The sequence below is a fragment of the Tarenaya hassleriana genome, unplaced genomic scaffold, assembly GCF_000463585.1.
Source record: "Tarenaya hassleriana unplaced genomic scaffold, ASM46358v1 Cleome13, whole genome shotgun sequence".
Lineage (NCBI taxonomy): Eukaryota > Viridiplantae > Streptophyta > Magnoliopsida > Brassicales > Cleomaceae > Tarenaya > Tarenaya hassleriana.
In genome coordinates, this window is record NW_010963495.1 from 808,436 (window position 1) to 824,403 (window position 15,968).

The window sequence follows — 15,968 nt, forward strand, 5'->3', positions numbered from 1 at the left end:
AAATCAAACAAAACGGATTAACAATATTAAAATGTATATATATTATCATTTTTCCGGTCCACTTGGTTGAACCAATATCATATATTAGTGCGAAAAAAGAATATACCAAATTAAAAAAATAATGCAAGAAAAATATATTCCAATAAGAAAATATATTAGTCATGAAAAGATTATATCTATTGAATGCATTTGCACAATAGATCGGATATTTTAATTCACGTTCTAAAATTAAATTTTAATATATAGTTTATTTTATGCCTATCAAAATATAGACACATTGAAAAAATAAACATTGAAATAAATGAAAAAGGAAACCCGAAAACTACAATTTGTAATTCTTTTAGGGTTAACAAAAACACTGAAGACTTACATGTTATAATCATGCTTTATCATTAATTGAAGGAAGTGTAATTAAAATCAAAATGAGATTAATCCACGGTAATAAGATGTGGCATTTATATAAATATAAATTGCCAGACACATGTTATATGGTGGGTCCATTTTATAACATACTTTATAACCCACTTTGATTGGATGTTACAGTCAGGCTGGCCACTATGCCTTCCATTATCTCTTATAGAAAATCAGAATATAATAAAGTTTGAAAAATAAAAAAGTTTTTAAATTGAAATGATGGCAGAGTCATTTCTTTATGTCCCCTAGTTAGAAAATAAAAATACTTGCTTATTTTTTTCCTCTCAAAGGTGCATAATTATTTTTAAATTATAAAGTTAATAAAAAATTACATGAAAAGTCTCAATTCAATTGGAAAATGATAAATGTAGGTTGGATTCTTTATGAAGTATGAGCTTTCTTTTGAGTCAATTTTCGGTTGATTTATCTGTTCCGCGTGATTTGCCGACTATTGTGTAAAGTCAGAAGATTTACTGTTTGAGATGTCGTCTGACCTACATAATCGACCAGTGTCCGGTTTGAAGGATTTTTCGATGGATCTCCCACCGTTATAAAAAAAAAAATTACAATTAGTTTACCATAAACATTGGGTGTGAATGTAGACATTTAATCATTTATAGATATGTGTTTATGATGAAAAGGTTTGGTTTTTATGTAAAAGCAACAAAACAAAAAGGGAAAACGGAGCACACGAGTCCACACACACACATATATATACATATATTTTTGTGTATATATATGTATGCATATATTTATAATACCAACCCAAAGTTCACTTCCTAACACCTAACACTGTCTTTAAGCTGAAATAATTTGAGAATGACCTTACAACCAACGCAAGTGGAGGGCGCAAACAAATTAGTACAAATAAATAAATAAATAAATAAATAGTAATCAAAATTTATGAATAATTGCCTCAATATCCTATTATTGTGAACCAAAACATCATTTAAATAGGTTTACCTAAAACAAATCATTTAAAAGGAATCTAAATGAAGTAAAGAATGATTAGTCCTCGCAACATGGCCAAGTGCTTGCCTGTGCCCATCTACTACTACTACTAATAATAATAATAATAATAATAATAATAATAATAATAATAATAATAATGTTTTTCTCCAAATGCCCGATAACTTTTAATTTTTTTTTATAAAATAATTAATTTTAGTTTACAAGTAATAAAATAAAAGAATGAAGTTCTATATATTTCATAAGAGTGGAAATAAAACTATTCCATCCACGTCTTTAAAAAACTATTAGGATATATATATATATATATCTAGCATATATACATGTTGATTTTTTTTCATATTTATAATGAATGTATTCCGTGGATATATATATATAATAAAAAAATCAATTCGATTTCTTTTTCCCCAAAATAGAATGAATTTGAATGTTAAATCTGGATACTAAATCAGTTTATGAGTATCCTAAAAAAAGTGTGTTTTCACAAATCCAAACCTACCATTTTAATTTTAATTTTCACCTAATCCAAACCTAATTTAGGAAACTTATCATTAAATTTGTTAGGGCCCATCTCAAATTAATTGACGTAATTATTATACTCTAAGAAATTTATTCGACTGAGGAATGGGGACGAATTTGTTTTAAATAGAATCCCGTCACGTGCCAAGATATATATGGAAGTAGATAAATTATTTTTCGAGCCCAATGCTAAATATTTTCCCAAATTAAATATTTAATTTTATTTAGATATTTTCTCCAATCGGCTAATAAATAAAATAGACAGTAAATCAAATATGAAATTTTAATTATGAATTGATAATAACCTTTGGGCTTACCGTGTAATACCCGCATAAACTATCCTTTGTCGTTTACACACAACCAAATAATCCTCTTCAATTCAAGTCAACCCATGCAGATTTTGTTATCGTTTTGTTCATGTTTGATGTTACTTCTCAACTTTACAATATGTATGTATGTATGTATGCATGCATATACGTATGTATGTATGCATGTATGTATGTATGTATGTATGTATGTATGTATGTATGTATGTATGTATGTATGTAAGATTTAGTAGAAAATCCGAAACTATTACTGTGGTGATATTTGCCATAATATATATATATATTCACATTAAAATTATTAGTGAAAAAACAAACATGCATCATTTTTTCTTTATCAAACTTGCCTAGTTTGAGGAAAAAATCTGAATTTTACAAAATATATTGTCTATTTTATTTGTAGTGATTTATTTTTCTAAATCAGTCGTAAATATTCTAATTTTCTAGATATGCAACAAGATAAAGAGAGAAAATTGCCTCTATTTATAACATTAAGAAATATTAAAATGAATTTGAAATAATTAATAGGATTAGTATTAGGGGCCTGTAAAATGGAATGACCAATGCAAAGCATCAAGTCATTAACTATGGATACGGAAATTAAAGAAAAAAGGGAAAGACGGAAATAAAAAATTTTTAAAAAATGAAAAAAAGGGAACTTTACAAAAAACTTTTTATGGGAATAGTAATTGTGGCAACAGCTGAGCTGGCTGGGGCGCGATAACCGGAAAGTCAAACAAACTAAAACGACGCCGTAATTTCACTTCATTTGCCTTTTTTTTTTTGCGCTCTGGGCTTTTCTCGTCAACGGGAGAAGCTGAGGTTTTGGGGGAGAGAGAGGAAGAGAGAGAGAGAGAGGTGTGTTTAATGTATCTGAAGGTAAGAGCTGTTTTTTGATCCAGAAACAGAGGAAAAGTAGTTGAGTGTTCATCTTCCTCGTCTCCAGAGAACGAAAGGCGTGGCCTTTCGTACTGGGTTTTGGTTAAATCCTGAGAAATTCGTATTACTCTCAGGGATTTCGGGGAAATTTGCGTAATTCTTTAGGCGTTCGACGATGTGTAAGAGGATTGATGAAGAAAGATGAGGGTTTATGGGTCTCTGGAACGAGTTAGATAAGCAATGGTGGATCTGAGGAGTGTATTGTGTTTTGGGTTGTCGTCGTTGTTGTGTTTGGTGCTGTTGGAGTGTGGTGCGGTCGGCCAAACCCAGGCCGAGTTGCTGTCCAAATTCAGCGAGCGAGTCGCTTTGCTCAGTCTCAGATCCTCGCTAGGGTTGAAGAGCAAGGATTGGCCCATAAAGGGTGATCCTTGTACCGTGTGGAGAGGGATAAAGTGCGATAATGGAAGTGTTGTTGGGATCGACATTTCTGGTTTCAAGAGGACAAGAATCGGGAAGCAGTACCCACAATTTGCCGTAGATCCTCTCGTTAATCTGACCCGTTTGGTCTATTTTAACGCCTCGAGGTTGTCCCTCCCAGGGACCATTCCTGAGTGGTTTGGTCTAAGGTTGCTGTCATTGCAGGTGTTGGATCTTAGTTCTTGTTCTGTTAAAGGTGTTATTCCTGTCACTCTTGGTAACCTCACTGGTTTGAGGACTTTGAATCTGTCTGATAACCGCCTCACTGGTGCAGTTCCTAGCAGTTTGGGGCAGTTGTCGAATCTTTCAGAGCTTGATCTTTCAGGGAATTCCCTTACCGGACCTCTTCCCCTACTGTTTGGTTCTCTGCAGAATCTATTACATCTCGACGTTTCCTCCAATTATTTTACAGGGCCGATTCCCCCGGAAGTAGGAATGCTTTCGAGGCTTGGCTATTTAAACATTTCCAACAACAGTTTCTCGAATTCGATTCCTCCACAGCTCGGGAATCTCAGCAATCTTGTGGAGCTTGATCTCAGTTTCAATGCATTGTCTGGTCCAGTGCCTGAAGATTTGAGAAGAATGAGGAATTTGCAGAAAATGGTGATTAGTGATAACCTTTTAAGTGGGTCTTTACCAGCCAATTTGTTCGATGCTGGGAGCCGATTGCAAGCTTTAGTTTTGAGGATCAATGCTTTCACTGGTAGTCTACCCGACAACTATTGGTCATTGCCCGAATTGCGGGTTCTTGATATCTCTAGGAACAATTTCACAGGTTTGCTGCCGAATTCTAGTCCAGGTCCAAATCTTCCAGATGCAAAGCTCGATATATCTCAGAACACGTTTTACGGAGGCCTCACGCCCATTCTTAGAAGGTTCCGAACCATGGACCTCTCTGGGAACTATTTCGAAGGTAGGGTTCCAGATTATGTGTTTGATACAAATGCTTCCCTTATCGGTAACTGCCTTCAAAACGAGAAGGCACAAAAGGCATCAGAAGAATGTGCATCTTTCTATAGGGCTAAAGGCTTAGCCTTTGATGATTTTGGTCGCCCTAATTCTACAGTATTTCCTGGGAAGCAATCTTCTTCGGGGTTAAGCCACAGAACAAAAGTTATTCTGGCTGCAGTGGCTGGAGGAGTTGGTCTTATCCTTATTTTCTTGGTCTTGCTGATTCTTGTAGCTATATGCATACGTAAAAGAGGTGGTCCGGCCCAAAGAGGAAACGGGGTCAGGCCTAGTCCTGCCGCCGAGGAAGCTCCACAACCTCACGGAGGAGGAGGAGCAGGAGCAGGAGGAGCAACGGCAAGGGCACTCGACCTGTCCCATCTAGGAAATGCATTTACCTACGAGCAGCTTCTTCAGATCACAGAACAGTTCAAAGAAGCCAATCTTATAAAACACGGCCACTCGGGAGATTTGTTCCACGGGTTCCTGGAAAATGGAATACCTGTTGTGATCAAAAGGATCGATGTGAGTGAAAATAAGAACGAAGGGTATGTCTCAGAACTGGAGTTCTTTGGTAAGGTCGGGCATCATAGGCTGGTTCCTCTTCTGGGTCACTGCTTAGAGAATGAAAGCCAAAAGTTCTTGGTTTATAAGTATATGAGGAACGGGGATTTGGCCAGTTCCTTGTACAGAAAACCCGATAATGACGACGATGGATTGCAGTCTTTGGATTGGATAACGAGGTTGAAGATTGCCCTTGGAGCAGCCGAGGGACTTTCTTATTTGCATCATGAATGCTCACCTCCTCTTGTTCATCGGTAACTTTCCAAGAACCATTGTCTTCTTTTTACTTTCTCTTTTGCTGTCAGCTTCTTGTCAACAGGAATGAAGAACTTACATTTGATGAGAAATCAGAAATTTGATTACCCAATTCTTAGAATGATCATAGGTTATTTAATTCGATTTGGTTCCAAGTCATAAGGTTTTTATATTTCATGTTTTGTTTTATATATAAAAAAAGGGATGTACAAGCAAGTAGCATACTTCTCGACGACAAATTCGAGGTACGGCTCGGGAGTCTAAGCGAGGTCTGTCCGCAAGGCGATAGCCAGCAGCAGCAGAGCAGAATTTCTCGTTTTCTTCGGTTACCGCAGTAAGTTCTTACGACCCGATTCTTGATATTCCGCTCCGATATCTGTTTCTTGAATACGAGTAATCCCGTTAATCTCTCCGTCCTCTCTTTTCCCCGCTTCTGCAGATCATCTGATCCAAGCTCTTCAAGTACGACTCCGTAAACCTCCATTTCATTTATACATTACAGTTTGGCTCCCGGATCGAAACCTGACATTTGTTCCTTTTTTTTTCGGGTTTGGTTTCAGGTGCAGCGACTGGGACATGCCCTCACGACGTATACTGCTTTGGGAAGGTGTTACTCGAGCTAGTAACGGGGAAGCTCGGGATAAGCTCGGGAGAGAATGCAGAGACGAAGGAATACTTGGAAGAGACACTGCGTAACATAAGCACGAACGAGAAAGAAGGCATGAGCAAGATCTTGGACCCGTCGTTAATGGTGGACGAGGACTTGCTTGAAGAGGTATGGGCAATGGCGATAATAGCGAAGTCGTGCCTAAACCCGAAACCGTCGAGACGGCCACTGATGAGGCACATCCTGAACGCGCTGGAGAATCCGCTGAAAGTGGTGAGGGAAGAGAACTCGGATTCCTCGTCAAGGCTGAGGGCAAACTCGTCGAGGGGGTCGTGGAACGCGGCCATATTCGGGAGCTGGAGGCAGAGCTCGTCGGATGTGATGGCGGCTGGGGGGAAAGGGGAAGGAGGAGGGACGGCGAGCGGGAGAGGGCTGAAGAAGTCGTCGGGGTCGGAGGAGGGGAGCGGGCAGAACGAGACGACGACGTCGTCGTCGAGGAGGCGGAACTCGAACGAGATAGTTCCGGAGCCTTCTCCTTACATTGAGTGATGTATGTATAGAACATTTGGGGGAGAGTGAGGGAGGAGAGGGGGTTTTGTTTCTCGTTATGAGGCTTTAGTCCGATTCTTTCGTGTCGATAGTAACCAGAGGGAGAGGGGGAGAGATGGTTCCTTTGAGTTGGCGAGTGTTTTAGTTTTAGGTTGCTTCTTTCTATCCCCATTTTTTTTTCCCCGTGTTAGGATTTGGAACTGGAGGAGTGAGATTCTATTCCCTTCTCTCTCTCCCTTTTTTTTTTTTTGGTTGGATTTGTAAATTTTATTGCCACAAATTTCTTTGTCCTTGTCAGGTAAAGGACTCGAGTGGTTGCTCAAGCTTCACAAACTCTATACATCTTTGACCAAGAAAGGAAAAAAAAAAGGTCCCACCGAGATTTGAACTCGGGCTATTGGATTCAGAGTCCAATGTCCTAACCCCTAGACCATGGAACCTTGCTGTCCGATTACGCATTAATATTTTTCTCTCTCTTAACAATGAGAATCAATGAAAACACAGCTAAGTATGGGATTAAGAACAAAAGACAACATGGCAACATTATCTACAAAGCCATTCAAGCCTCTTCTCAACTCCCAAACAAACAAACGACATAAAAGCTTTCAGACACATTAATCAGTGGAAAGCTTCTGGGATTTACAGTGCATAATAGCGCTCTTCATTTGAGAGGCATCATGTTTCAAAGGCCGCAATTTTTACAGTGCCGATACCCTAAAGGACTGAAGTATTTACTGGAGGTTGTTGTCCGGAACGGGTCGCCCGTCTGAACCAAGTGTTGAAAGCCGTGACCAAGTGAGGGCAATCCTCGACGTTTCTCGTTGAGAAACTCAAGCATTGTTTCAGGAGCTCCTGAGAGTCTGTCATTGCAAGTGTTGAGATGATCCTTAGGAATTTCTCTTCGAGTTCCAGACACATAGATTTGTGGTTTGGGAGGATTGGTGACACGTTGTCTCTGCATACTATTAGAACCGGCAGCCAGTCTTTCACCAGCTTCATCCTCACCTGAAATGACAGATTCATGAATCTGTTCTTAGTTGCTGTCTGCACAATGACAGTCTCAGAGTATTTGAGTTTCATTGATATCCAACATGTTTCGTAAGGTAATATATTAATCTCGTTTCGAAAAGAATGCTGCAATTTATTAGCGTAAAAAGATGAAATGCGAGCAGCTGACACACAGTTGCTTATGGTTGTACGACGTTTTTTCTGTGGAAAACAATTGCAGCAACTGAAAGACTGAAACTTTCTCCTGAAGAAACCAGTAACACAATCCAAGTTCTGACATGTAAGACTCATTACGACAAATCCAAAAATTAAGCCAAGGGAACATGGATATGAAGAGCAATACAGGAATTCAAAGACAGCAGGCCTTTCTTGAAGTAACACAACCCATCATATTCTAACATGTAACACTACGAATCATTGCGACAAATCCAAAAATAAGGCCAAGCAATACAGCAGATGCTTCATCAAGTGGCTTGAACCCAATAGAAGGCGGGTCTTTGACATTGTTATCAATCATATTGCTGGACACTCCATTAATTCTAAAATCAAATCACAATGAATTAAAACGAGATGCTTAAGTAGCATGCTCAGTAAAACAACAAAACATCTAAAATCAGTAATAGAAATCACTCAGCTCAGCTAGTTGCCAGATATCAAATCCACAGAATGATAGAAACCTCTAGCAGCAATACCAATTTTTGCACATCTACAACTTCAAATCATAGGATTCCACCAACAACACCTATGGCAACACTCTATGCACATTTGCAACTAGCAAGATGGTTCCGCACACAGATCGAATTGGAATGGGAAAGAATATAGAGGAAATGGAGGAATAAGAATGGTATTACCTGTCGTGCAGCCAAAATGGACCCACTAGCAACAGCATCTGCGAGCTTGCAAGTGCAGCGGAGCACGACCGCAGGGAGCCCCGGGGCCATGTTCCTCCACGCATCGTCACGAAACGCTCGTTGCAAATCCGCCGTGAAAGCCGCCTGCTCGCTCCATTCTTTCACGGCGGTGTCCGCCACTCGCAGCTCAATCATCCTCTCCACCACCCATATCAGGTGTTTCCCGTTTACCATCGCTGTATGCAGACTCAGTCTCTGCATCGCCTCCGTCTCATTGTGATCTCCTCTGAAATCAGGACTCGAGTATTCTTCAAGGCTCTCCTTCACCACCTTCAAGCTCGTCACAAAGGCTCTCTCCAGAACCTTCCTTGCCGTCTCCTTCGACGAGAAGTCCCTCAGTAGCTTCGCCACGAATGCCTTCACAAACGCCATGTTCGGGTGGCTATGGATCGCGGCGAGGATCAGCCCGTGGAGCATCTCCTCGCAGGAGTTGTCTCTGGAGGGAGATACCCTAGCTAAGAGATCTGTAGATTCTTCCTCTCTCAGGAAAGGGACCAAACTCAAAACCCTCCTCTCCTCCTCGTCAGTCCATGGCACGGCCTCCAGGAACCGAATGCTCGATCTGACGCAGTCGTCGAACAGAAGCTCGAGCGCAACGGGGAGGATGTCGAGCGCTGTGGACGCCGAATCGATCACGTCACTGAATCCGTCGGTGTAGAGGAGCTCAAGCACAGCGAGATGCGTAGCAATCGATCCGGCGGTCACGGCGAGGTTGAGGTGTATGTAACCATCGGTCGCGGGGGTTCTCCACCGATCGGAGAGAAGAGCGGCGAAGTATTTGGCACGGCGGAGTACGTCGGAGTGCAGATAGATCCGAACATCGTCCCCTAAATCCTGCCCGTCGCCAGAATCAATCGGGGATGGAGAAGAACCGGAGCCGTCATCGTCGTCACCGCCGCGCTCGAAAGGCGAGGAGTCGTGGTAGAGGCGGAGGATGACGTCAGCGGTGGCAGAATCGTTGAAGAAGTTCGGGGACTTCATCGAGGGCGAGGAGGCGGCAGCGGCGGAGATGAAGGTGGAGGAGGATGTTCGCCGTAGATTAAGGAGATTTTCCGGCGAGCGAGGGGTGTCAATTGAGTCAACGAGAGCAGCCGAGTAGGAAGAGGAAGAAGAGAAGCGTGTGAAGGCGGATGAAAGGCGCGTGTGGCTCACGCGCGGCCGCTTCTTGGCGTTACCTGGAACCATTTCCCTTATCGGCTCAAGAAGAATGTAGAAACGGTTGAGCTTCTCTTAAGATATCCATGAAGAAGATATAACATTTTTTTTTGTTAAAAAAGATATATAACATTAATGACTTTTTTTAAAAGAATAATTTTATTAAAGATTTAACACATTTGGATTATTTATTCCAAGTACCATTAGACAGTGCCCCCCTGAGATCCTTATCTTTCTTCAAAGAATAGTTATAAAAAAAATTTAATTCTTGATAAATCTATTAATATCGATCGTAATTATAGACAATAAACAACAAATTTTATAAAATCTTTTTAAATTCAATGATTTTCCCCAACTTATAAAAATTTCTGAATTCTTACAGAATTTATAGATTTACGGGAAATTATATGTATATATATATAATCCACTTGTGGATTCATGGTCATCCATCTTGAAACCCATACCTGTACCCCCAATTTTAACAAGCAAAAAACCTATACCCCATTTTTTTCTCTAATTTTTTTAACTGACTTTTTCGTAATTTTAAATAATTATTTGAATAATTGGGTTATGTGGTTAAACCTATTCATATCAATTCAATCCAATCCAATCCAATCCAATCAATTTTTTTTTTTTAATTCGAGACAGATAAACTATCACAGCTTGATTAATTTTATATATTTCTAGTTGTTATTTAGATAATAAAATAAATTGTTAAATTTTTTATATGTAATTATGATAGGGTAAGATTTGAAGCATATGAAATATAACAAAAAAAATAAAATCCACTAGAAGGCTTTTTTTGTAAGGCGACAAGTGATAATCACATGGGGGGATTTCACATTAAAAAGCACAGTTCTAACAATAAAATTAAAATAATTAAGTTAAATTTGTTATTTTTGTCATAGTCACCAGATGATAAGATAAGGTGTTTGATTATGATGTGGTACTAATCCAATGGGCCGACCTCTGTACACTTCCTCTCATCAGCGCATCCGGAGGCGCGTGTCCTTTACGCGCCCCTCGCTGATGTCGACGAGTATGCGTTTGTTTCTTTGTTGGGCTAATTATCTATTTCGTAAGCCCAATTTAATTCAAGCCCATTATGTACGGAATGGATCCTTAGTTTTTAAAACCATATTATTTATTTTAAAATTATCAGATAAATCCAAAATACTATAAATTTAAATATTCAGAATTTAGAGAGCAGAACAAATATTTAAATGATATAGTAATATGATGTCACCACATGCGCCCTCTCTACACTTTATTCAATTTAGAATTTAATCAAGATATGTATTTAGGGGTAATTAATTTTGTTATCATTCTGAGCATATAAAATTGCAAGGATATAATTATTTTGTTGCAATCATATATTAAACATACAAAATGTTTCAAGTGATTGAGATAACAATTAATACTGACGTGGCATTTCTCCGACTTTTACGGGACTGTAATCGATACGTGGCAGCCACGTAAGCGACGGTATCTCCAACGGTAACATGTGATGTGACCATATCTCTTAAGTCTAACTCCGCTCCTCTTTCAAATTAAGAAAAAAAGAAAAATAAAATGACGAAACAATTACCAAAATGGAATTATATCATTTTAAAAATGTTTTAAAATCCAAATTAGAATATAAATCATATTCATTTGCTGGGTGTCATGGATCAATTTTACTGGGAAATTCGGACTATATGAATTCGATATTTTAATTGAATAATATTTAGATATTCTAAAATATAAAATTCAATTGCCATAGATTTCAATTTAAAGAATACATGAAAATATTAAAATCTAAAAAAAATCCTTAAATTTGGAAAAATCGAATTCGAAAAAATTAGCTCATATTTACAAAACAAATATCCCATCATTTTTTCTGGTTTTTTGATATATCACCAATTGAGAATCATGCATTTATCATCTTAACTATAATTTTTACTTTTTTAGAATTAAAAAATAATAATTCCCATAACAGATATACATATATCATATGATCATATAAGTTTTAAACAATATACTTTGAAAGGTAAGTCCCATAATTTCTATTTCATAACTTACCGAACTCTTAGCTTATGTGTGACTCATGATATGACAATTGATGTATTCTTTCGGGCACCAACCAAATATAAACGACCTTTTAATATATATATATATATATATATATGTGTGTGTGTGTATATAATGCGACGTCTAGAAGAATACTTACATGTAAAATTGAATTTTATGCATAAATATATTTCATCACTTACATATCAAAAGCTAATCACAAGATACTTGCGATGATTATAAAAAATAAAATAGATTCAATCATTGTCGATTACTTTAAAAATAGATAAGCCATTTGTATGCTTTCCTCCTCAACATTGTCATGTTATAGAACTGAATATTACTTTATAATTTTTAGTCCACAAAAAAAAAGCCAGGACAGAAAGAGAAAATTAATTAGTAAATTAGTTGTATGTATTTAATAATAATAATAATAATAATAATAATAATAATAATAATAATAATAATAATTTATAACAAACGTTGTTATTGTGTAATATTCGGTAATATGTAATTGTGGGTGCGCCATTATAGAAAACTATGAATACCAAATGCCTATATGCCTAAACTATATAATTTGATCGTTTTTTTTTATGTTTTAGTCATAGGCTCGCAATTGTAAGTGCCTCAATGTTTTATGATTAATACATATACATACATGTATGTATGTATGTATATATTTATGTATGTATGTATTTGTACGTCTCTGATTGGAGTTAACCAAATAACTCAGTGGCATTTCCGTAATATTCTCAATCTTCTCCCATCTTCTACCCGTTGCTCTCTCTCCCTCTCTCTCTCTCGAACCTTTTTCTCAAAGCTATCTTCTTTCTTTCTTCCTCGTTTTCTCCCAACGTTTCTGCTCTTTGAAGATTTCCATTCTCTCAGAAACCAAACAAATCCTCTATTTCTACTATTCGCATTCTCTCTCTTTCACCGAAATTTTCCTGAGAAAATTTCGACTCTGCTTCCACGCCGGGAACTGATGTCGGTCTCCGGTGACTCAATCTCTCACAAGTTCTCCACGAAATTCCCTTTTTTAGGGCTATCTCTTTATATTGTAATTGCGGTTTTAAGCGTTTTCGTTCTATTGATCTCCTTCCTTATCTTCCTCTGCGTCTGCTTGAATCGCATCTCACGCGCGCGTCGAATGCGCGTGAAGCACAGCTCCGGTTCGATCCCACTCGTCTCCAAGGAGATTCTCGAGATCAAGACGGTGGGTAAGATCCTCCACTCCACCGACGACGACAAGGGCAGAACCGGAAACGAAATCGTGGTCGTGAGCAAAGGAGCAAGCGGCCACGGCGAAGGCGGAGATGACGTGTCAGTTTCCGGAGGTGGTGACGTGGCGGCGCAGGTGATGGGGTGGGGACGGTGGTACAGCTTGAAGGAGCTCGAGATCGCGACTCATGGCTTCGCCGATGAGAACAGGATCGGCGAAGGAGGATACGGCGTCGTTTACAGAGGCGTCTTCCCCGACGGCTCCGTCGCCGCCGTGAAGAATCTCCTCAACAACAAGTACGTCGTCTTCACTAATATTTTCATGGATTTTAGCTTCATTTGAATGCGATCTTGTCTCCTATTATCCACACCCCGACGAACTCATTTACTTATTTTCTGTTTGTTTCTCGGGAAAGTAAAAAAAAAAAATCTTACTCCGTAGTTTCTGGGTCAAGCTCCATTGGAACTTTGATCAAACATGCTAGAGTAGTTGTCATCGGTGCTTTACAAGCCAAGAAAATGGCGAAAAAAATATTAATTTCTTGGTAATTTATATATAATCAAATCCATGTGCGTAGCCGAGTTGCAACTTTTAAACACATTTTTCTGTTCTTCCCGACAAGTTTTTATTTTTATTTTTTCTTAAAACATCTTCTCCGCATGAATTATATGCTCTTTTGACTTGATTAATGTCAATATTATATATTTATCAGTTTCAGTATTTTAATATTGCCCAGTTGAAGAAGAATGCTTTCTTTATACCGATCCGGTTTAGTTCGGTTCGATCCGATTTGGTTAAGGGGTAGGATTACAAATGCATTTATATTACAGATTGCGACTAGTAGAGTAAAACCAAAAGCAGTGTTTAGCTTTGTTCTTTATTTCCTTTAGCTTCTTTCTTCCCATCTTTGGTTTCCTTTGTCTTTTGTCACTGAAGATATTTTCTTTTTTCTTTCTCTTTCTCTCTTTGTTTACTTTCTTTGTTGGATCTTAGCATTTGATGACGGTCTTGGTAGAAACAAATAAAATGAGGTGATGAGATGTCAATAGAGCAATGCAGTTGCAGAGTTACTTTGGAATAGAATCTGATCTGCATTATGTTTTAGCCGTTTCTTCAGAATTTCATCTGCTTTGTTCTCTGACACACAAACCAGATATGTTCACAAGTGTTTGTTCTCCGTTTGCTTCTGAATTATGCACCCCGAAGTTCCATTTATGATCTTATGAGTTCATAAATATGTGTGGGTCTAATGCAGATTACAGAAATGTGGAAGTATAAAACACAGGACACAGTCTTCTGTTTAGGTTGTAAGATTGCAAAAAACAGAGCACAGGAAGCTCGTAGCTCGGGTGTTAGGTTCGTCAGGCTCAGTTTGATGCCGTGTGGAAAAAAGTTTTCGGCTTTTTTCTTTGTCTTGTTTTGGTCTAAGGAACGGATGAAACCGACATTACTTCCTGCAAACTCTGCGAACAAAAGTATCGCGTGTTAGATGGAAATCAATGTGTTGTTTTTGAAAGTGAATTCTGCGGAAAAGCTTTGATTGGAGCGGAAGTTAACGTAGTGTTTTCAAGCAGGGGTCAAGCAGAGAAGGAGTTCAAAGTCGAGGTAGAAGCTATCGGGAAAGTCAGGCACAAGAACTTGGTTGGTCTGATCGGATATTGTGCTGAGGATTCTAAAAGGTTCACAAAAGAAAAAACCAACTCAATGGTGAAACATATTCTTAGTAATCCAAAAACGATGTAATTACAGTCTTCTCTAATTGTGTTGTAGGATGCTCGTGTATGAATACGTCGATAATGGCAACTTGGAGCAGTGGCTGCACGGCGACGTAGGTCCAGTTAGCCCTCTCACTTGGGATATCCGCATGAAGATTGCTATTGGCACAGCCAAAGGGTGCGGCTTTTTGGTGTTTTCGTTTTCGTTTACGCAATTGTTTGTTCACTTGCCTCGTGAAAGTGAAACCATAAAAGATCAGAGCATGAAACTCGGTTATGGTTCCTTTGATAGGTTAGCTTATTTGCACGAAGGGCTTGAGCCAAAGGTTGTGCATCGGGATGTGAAGTCCAGTAACATCCTGCTTGACAGGAAATGGGATCCAAAAGTGTCGGATTTTGGCTTGGCAAAATTGTTGGGGTCCGAAGCAAGCTACGTGACAACTCGAGTGATGGGAACTTTCGGGTTTTTTTACTGACAACCCCCTCCCTCTCTTTCGGTTTTATGCAGTTTCGCAGATAAAAATCTGATCTTTTCTACTATTTTACCTGCAGGTATGTATCACCAGAGTATGCAAGCACAGGAATGCTCAACGAGTGGAGCGATGTTTACAGTTTCGGAGTTCTGCTAATGGAGATCATCACAGGGAGGAGCCCCATAGATTATTCCAGGCCACCTGGTGAGGTAATTCACTTCTCATCATCAACCCTTTAAAGATATGGAAGTATATCTATATATATATATATATGATACAATGTCGATCGATGCTGGGAACGTTTTCAGATGAACTTAGTAGAGTGGTTCAAAGGGATGGTAGCGAGTCGAAGAGGAGAAGAAATCATAGACCCTCTAATGGAAACCCCGCCTCCTGCTAGAGCCTTGAAACGAGCGTTGCTTGTTTGTCTTCGTTGCATAGATCTCGACGCGAGTAAGCGGCCAAAGATGGGCCAAATCGTTCACATGCTTGAAGCCGAAGATTTCCCCTTTCGTCCCGTAAGTGTCATCATCATCATCTATCATCTATCATCATCTATCATCATCATCACTCTTTTCTTGAATCTTGTTTTATGTCTTCCCACCTGATGTAGGAACACAGATCAGTGCAAGAAAGAGACGCGGAGAAAGCCAAGAAATCCAGAGACGACAGCTTTGAAAAGGCAAGAGGGAGATGAGGATATTCACAGTAATACGTTGGTGTTTCCGTACGAGTAGACGTAGAGAAAGGCGAGAGAGAAGTGATATATATATACATACATATATATGTGTGTGTTTCTGAGTTGCATTCAATGTAGGGTATGTAAATACTGAGTAACTTAGGTATGGTTTTGGTGATTGAAAAGGTATGTGAAACTATCTGCATTTTCCCCTAGGATTTAGAAGTATATACATACATGTATACATATACA

At 38.7% G+C, this 15,968-nt stretch overlaps 3 protein-coding genes and 1 non-coding gene across 5 annotated transcripts; 2 read left to right on the forward strand and 2 right to left on the reverse strand.

Moving 5' to 3' along the window:
* Positions 1–3,021: 3,021 nt before the first annotated feature.
* On the forward strand, positions 3,022–6,731 carry LOC104807317 (probable LRR receptor-like serine/threonine-protein kinase At2g16250). Its single transcript, XM_010532535.1, has 4 exons — positions 3,022–5,347; positions 5,551–5,682; positions 5,788–5,810; positions 5,909–6,731. Exons 1-4 carry the CDS (start codon positions 3,345–3,347, stop codon positions 6,502–6,504), a joined length of 2,754 nt encoding a protein of 917 aa, XP_010530837.1. The 5' UTR covers positions 3,022–3,344; the 3' UTR covers positions 6,505–6,731.
* Positions 6,732–6,872: 141 nt separating this feature from the next.
* TRNAQ-CUG lies at positions 6,873–6,944 on the reverse strand. Its single transcript has one exon. It is a non-coding gene; the product is annotated as a tRNA-Gln (tRNA).
* A 49-nt stretch (positions 6,945–6,993) lies between these two features.
* LOC104807318 (BTB/POZ domain-containing protein At3g05675-like) lies at positions 6,994–9,675 on the reverse strand. Of its 2 annotated transcripts, none has more exons than XM_010532536.2 (2): positions 8,364–9,670; positions 6,994–7,509 (listed from the first exon to the last, which is right to left on the reverse strand). In XM_010532536.2, exons 1-2 carry the CDS (start codon positions 9,606–9,608, stop codon positions 7,219–7,221), a joined length of 1,536 nt encoding a protein of 511 aa, XP_010530838.1. In that variant the 5' UTR covers positions 9,609–9,670; the 3' UTR covers positions 6,994–7,218. The 2 variants fall into 2 exon arrangements, with proteins under 2 accessions (XP_010530838.1, XP_010530839.1); XM_010532537.2 differs by lacking the exon at positions 6,994–7,509 and adding an exon at positions 7,737–8,051 and having other exon boundaries at positions 8,364–9,675.
* Positions 9,676–12,405: 2,730 nt separating this feature from the next.
* Positions 12,406–15,931, forward strand: LOC104807319 (probable receptor-like serine/threonine-protein kinase At4g34500). Its single transcript, XM_010532538.2, has 7 exons — positions 12,406–13,145; positions 14,424–14,528; positions 14,620–14,742; positions 14,857–15,027; positions 15,117–15,246; positions 15,346–15,555; positions 15,651–15,931. Exons 1-7 carry the CDS (start codon positions 12,613–12,615, stop codon positions 15,732–15,734), a joined length of 1,356 nt encoding a protein of 451 aa, XP_010530840.1. The 5' UTR covers positions 12,406–12,612; the 3' UTR covers positions 15,735–15,931.
* Positions 15,932–15,968: the final 37 nt, after the last annotated feature.

Bases quoted from the DNA above. Each gene is read 5' to 3' on its own strand.
- LOC104807317 (XM_010532535.1), top strand. From the start codon at position 3,345: ATGGTGGATCTGAGGAGTGTATTGTGTTTTGGGTTGTCGTCGTTGTTG. The intron at 5,683-5,787 runs GTAAGTTCTTAC...CCGCTTCTGCAG, and splicing joins CGTTTTCTTCGGTTACCGCA to ATCATCTGATCCAAGCTCTT. The intron at 5,811-5,908 runs GTACGACTCCGT...GTTTGGTTTCAG, and splicing joins ATCTGATCCAAGCTCTTCAA to GTGCAGCGACTGGGACATGC.
- LOC104807318 (XM_010532536.2), bottom strand. From the start codon at position 9,608: ATGGTTCCAGGTAACGCCAAGAAGCGGCCGCGCGTGAGCCACACGCGC. The intron at 7,510-8,363 runs GTAATACCATTC...CTGTCATTTCAG, and splicing joins CCATTTTGGCTGCACGACAG to GTGAGGATGAAGCTGGTGAA.
- LOC104807319 (XM_010532538.2), top strand. From the start codon at position 12,613: ATGTCGGTCTCCGGTGACTCAATCTCTCACAAGTTCTCCACGAAATTC. The intron at 14,743-14,856 runs GTGCGGCTTTTT...TTCCTTTGATAG, and splicing joins GCTATTGGCACAGCCAAAGG to GTTAGCTTATTTGCACGAAG. The intron at 15,247-15,345 runs GTAATTCACTTC...GAACGTTTTCAG, and splicing joins ATTCCAGGCCACCTGGTGAG to ATGAACTTAGTAGAGTGGTT.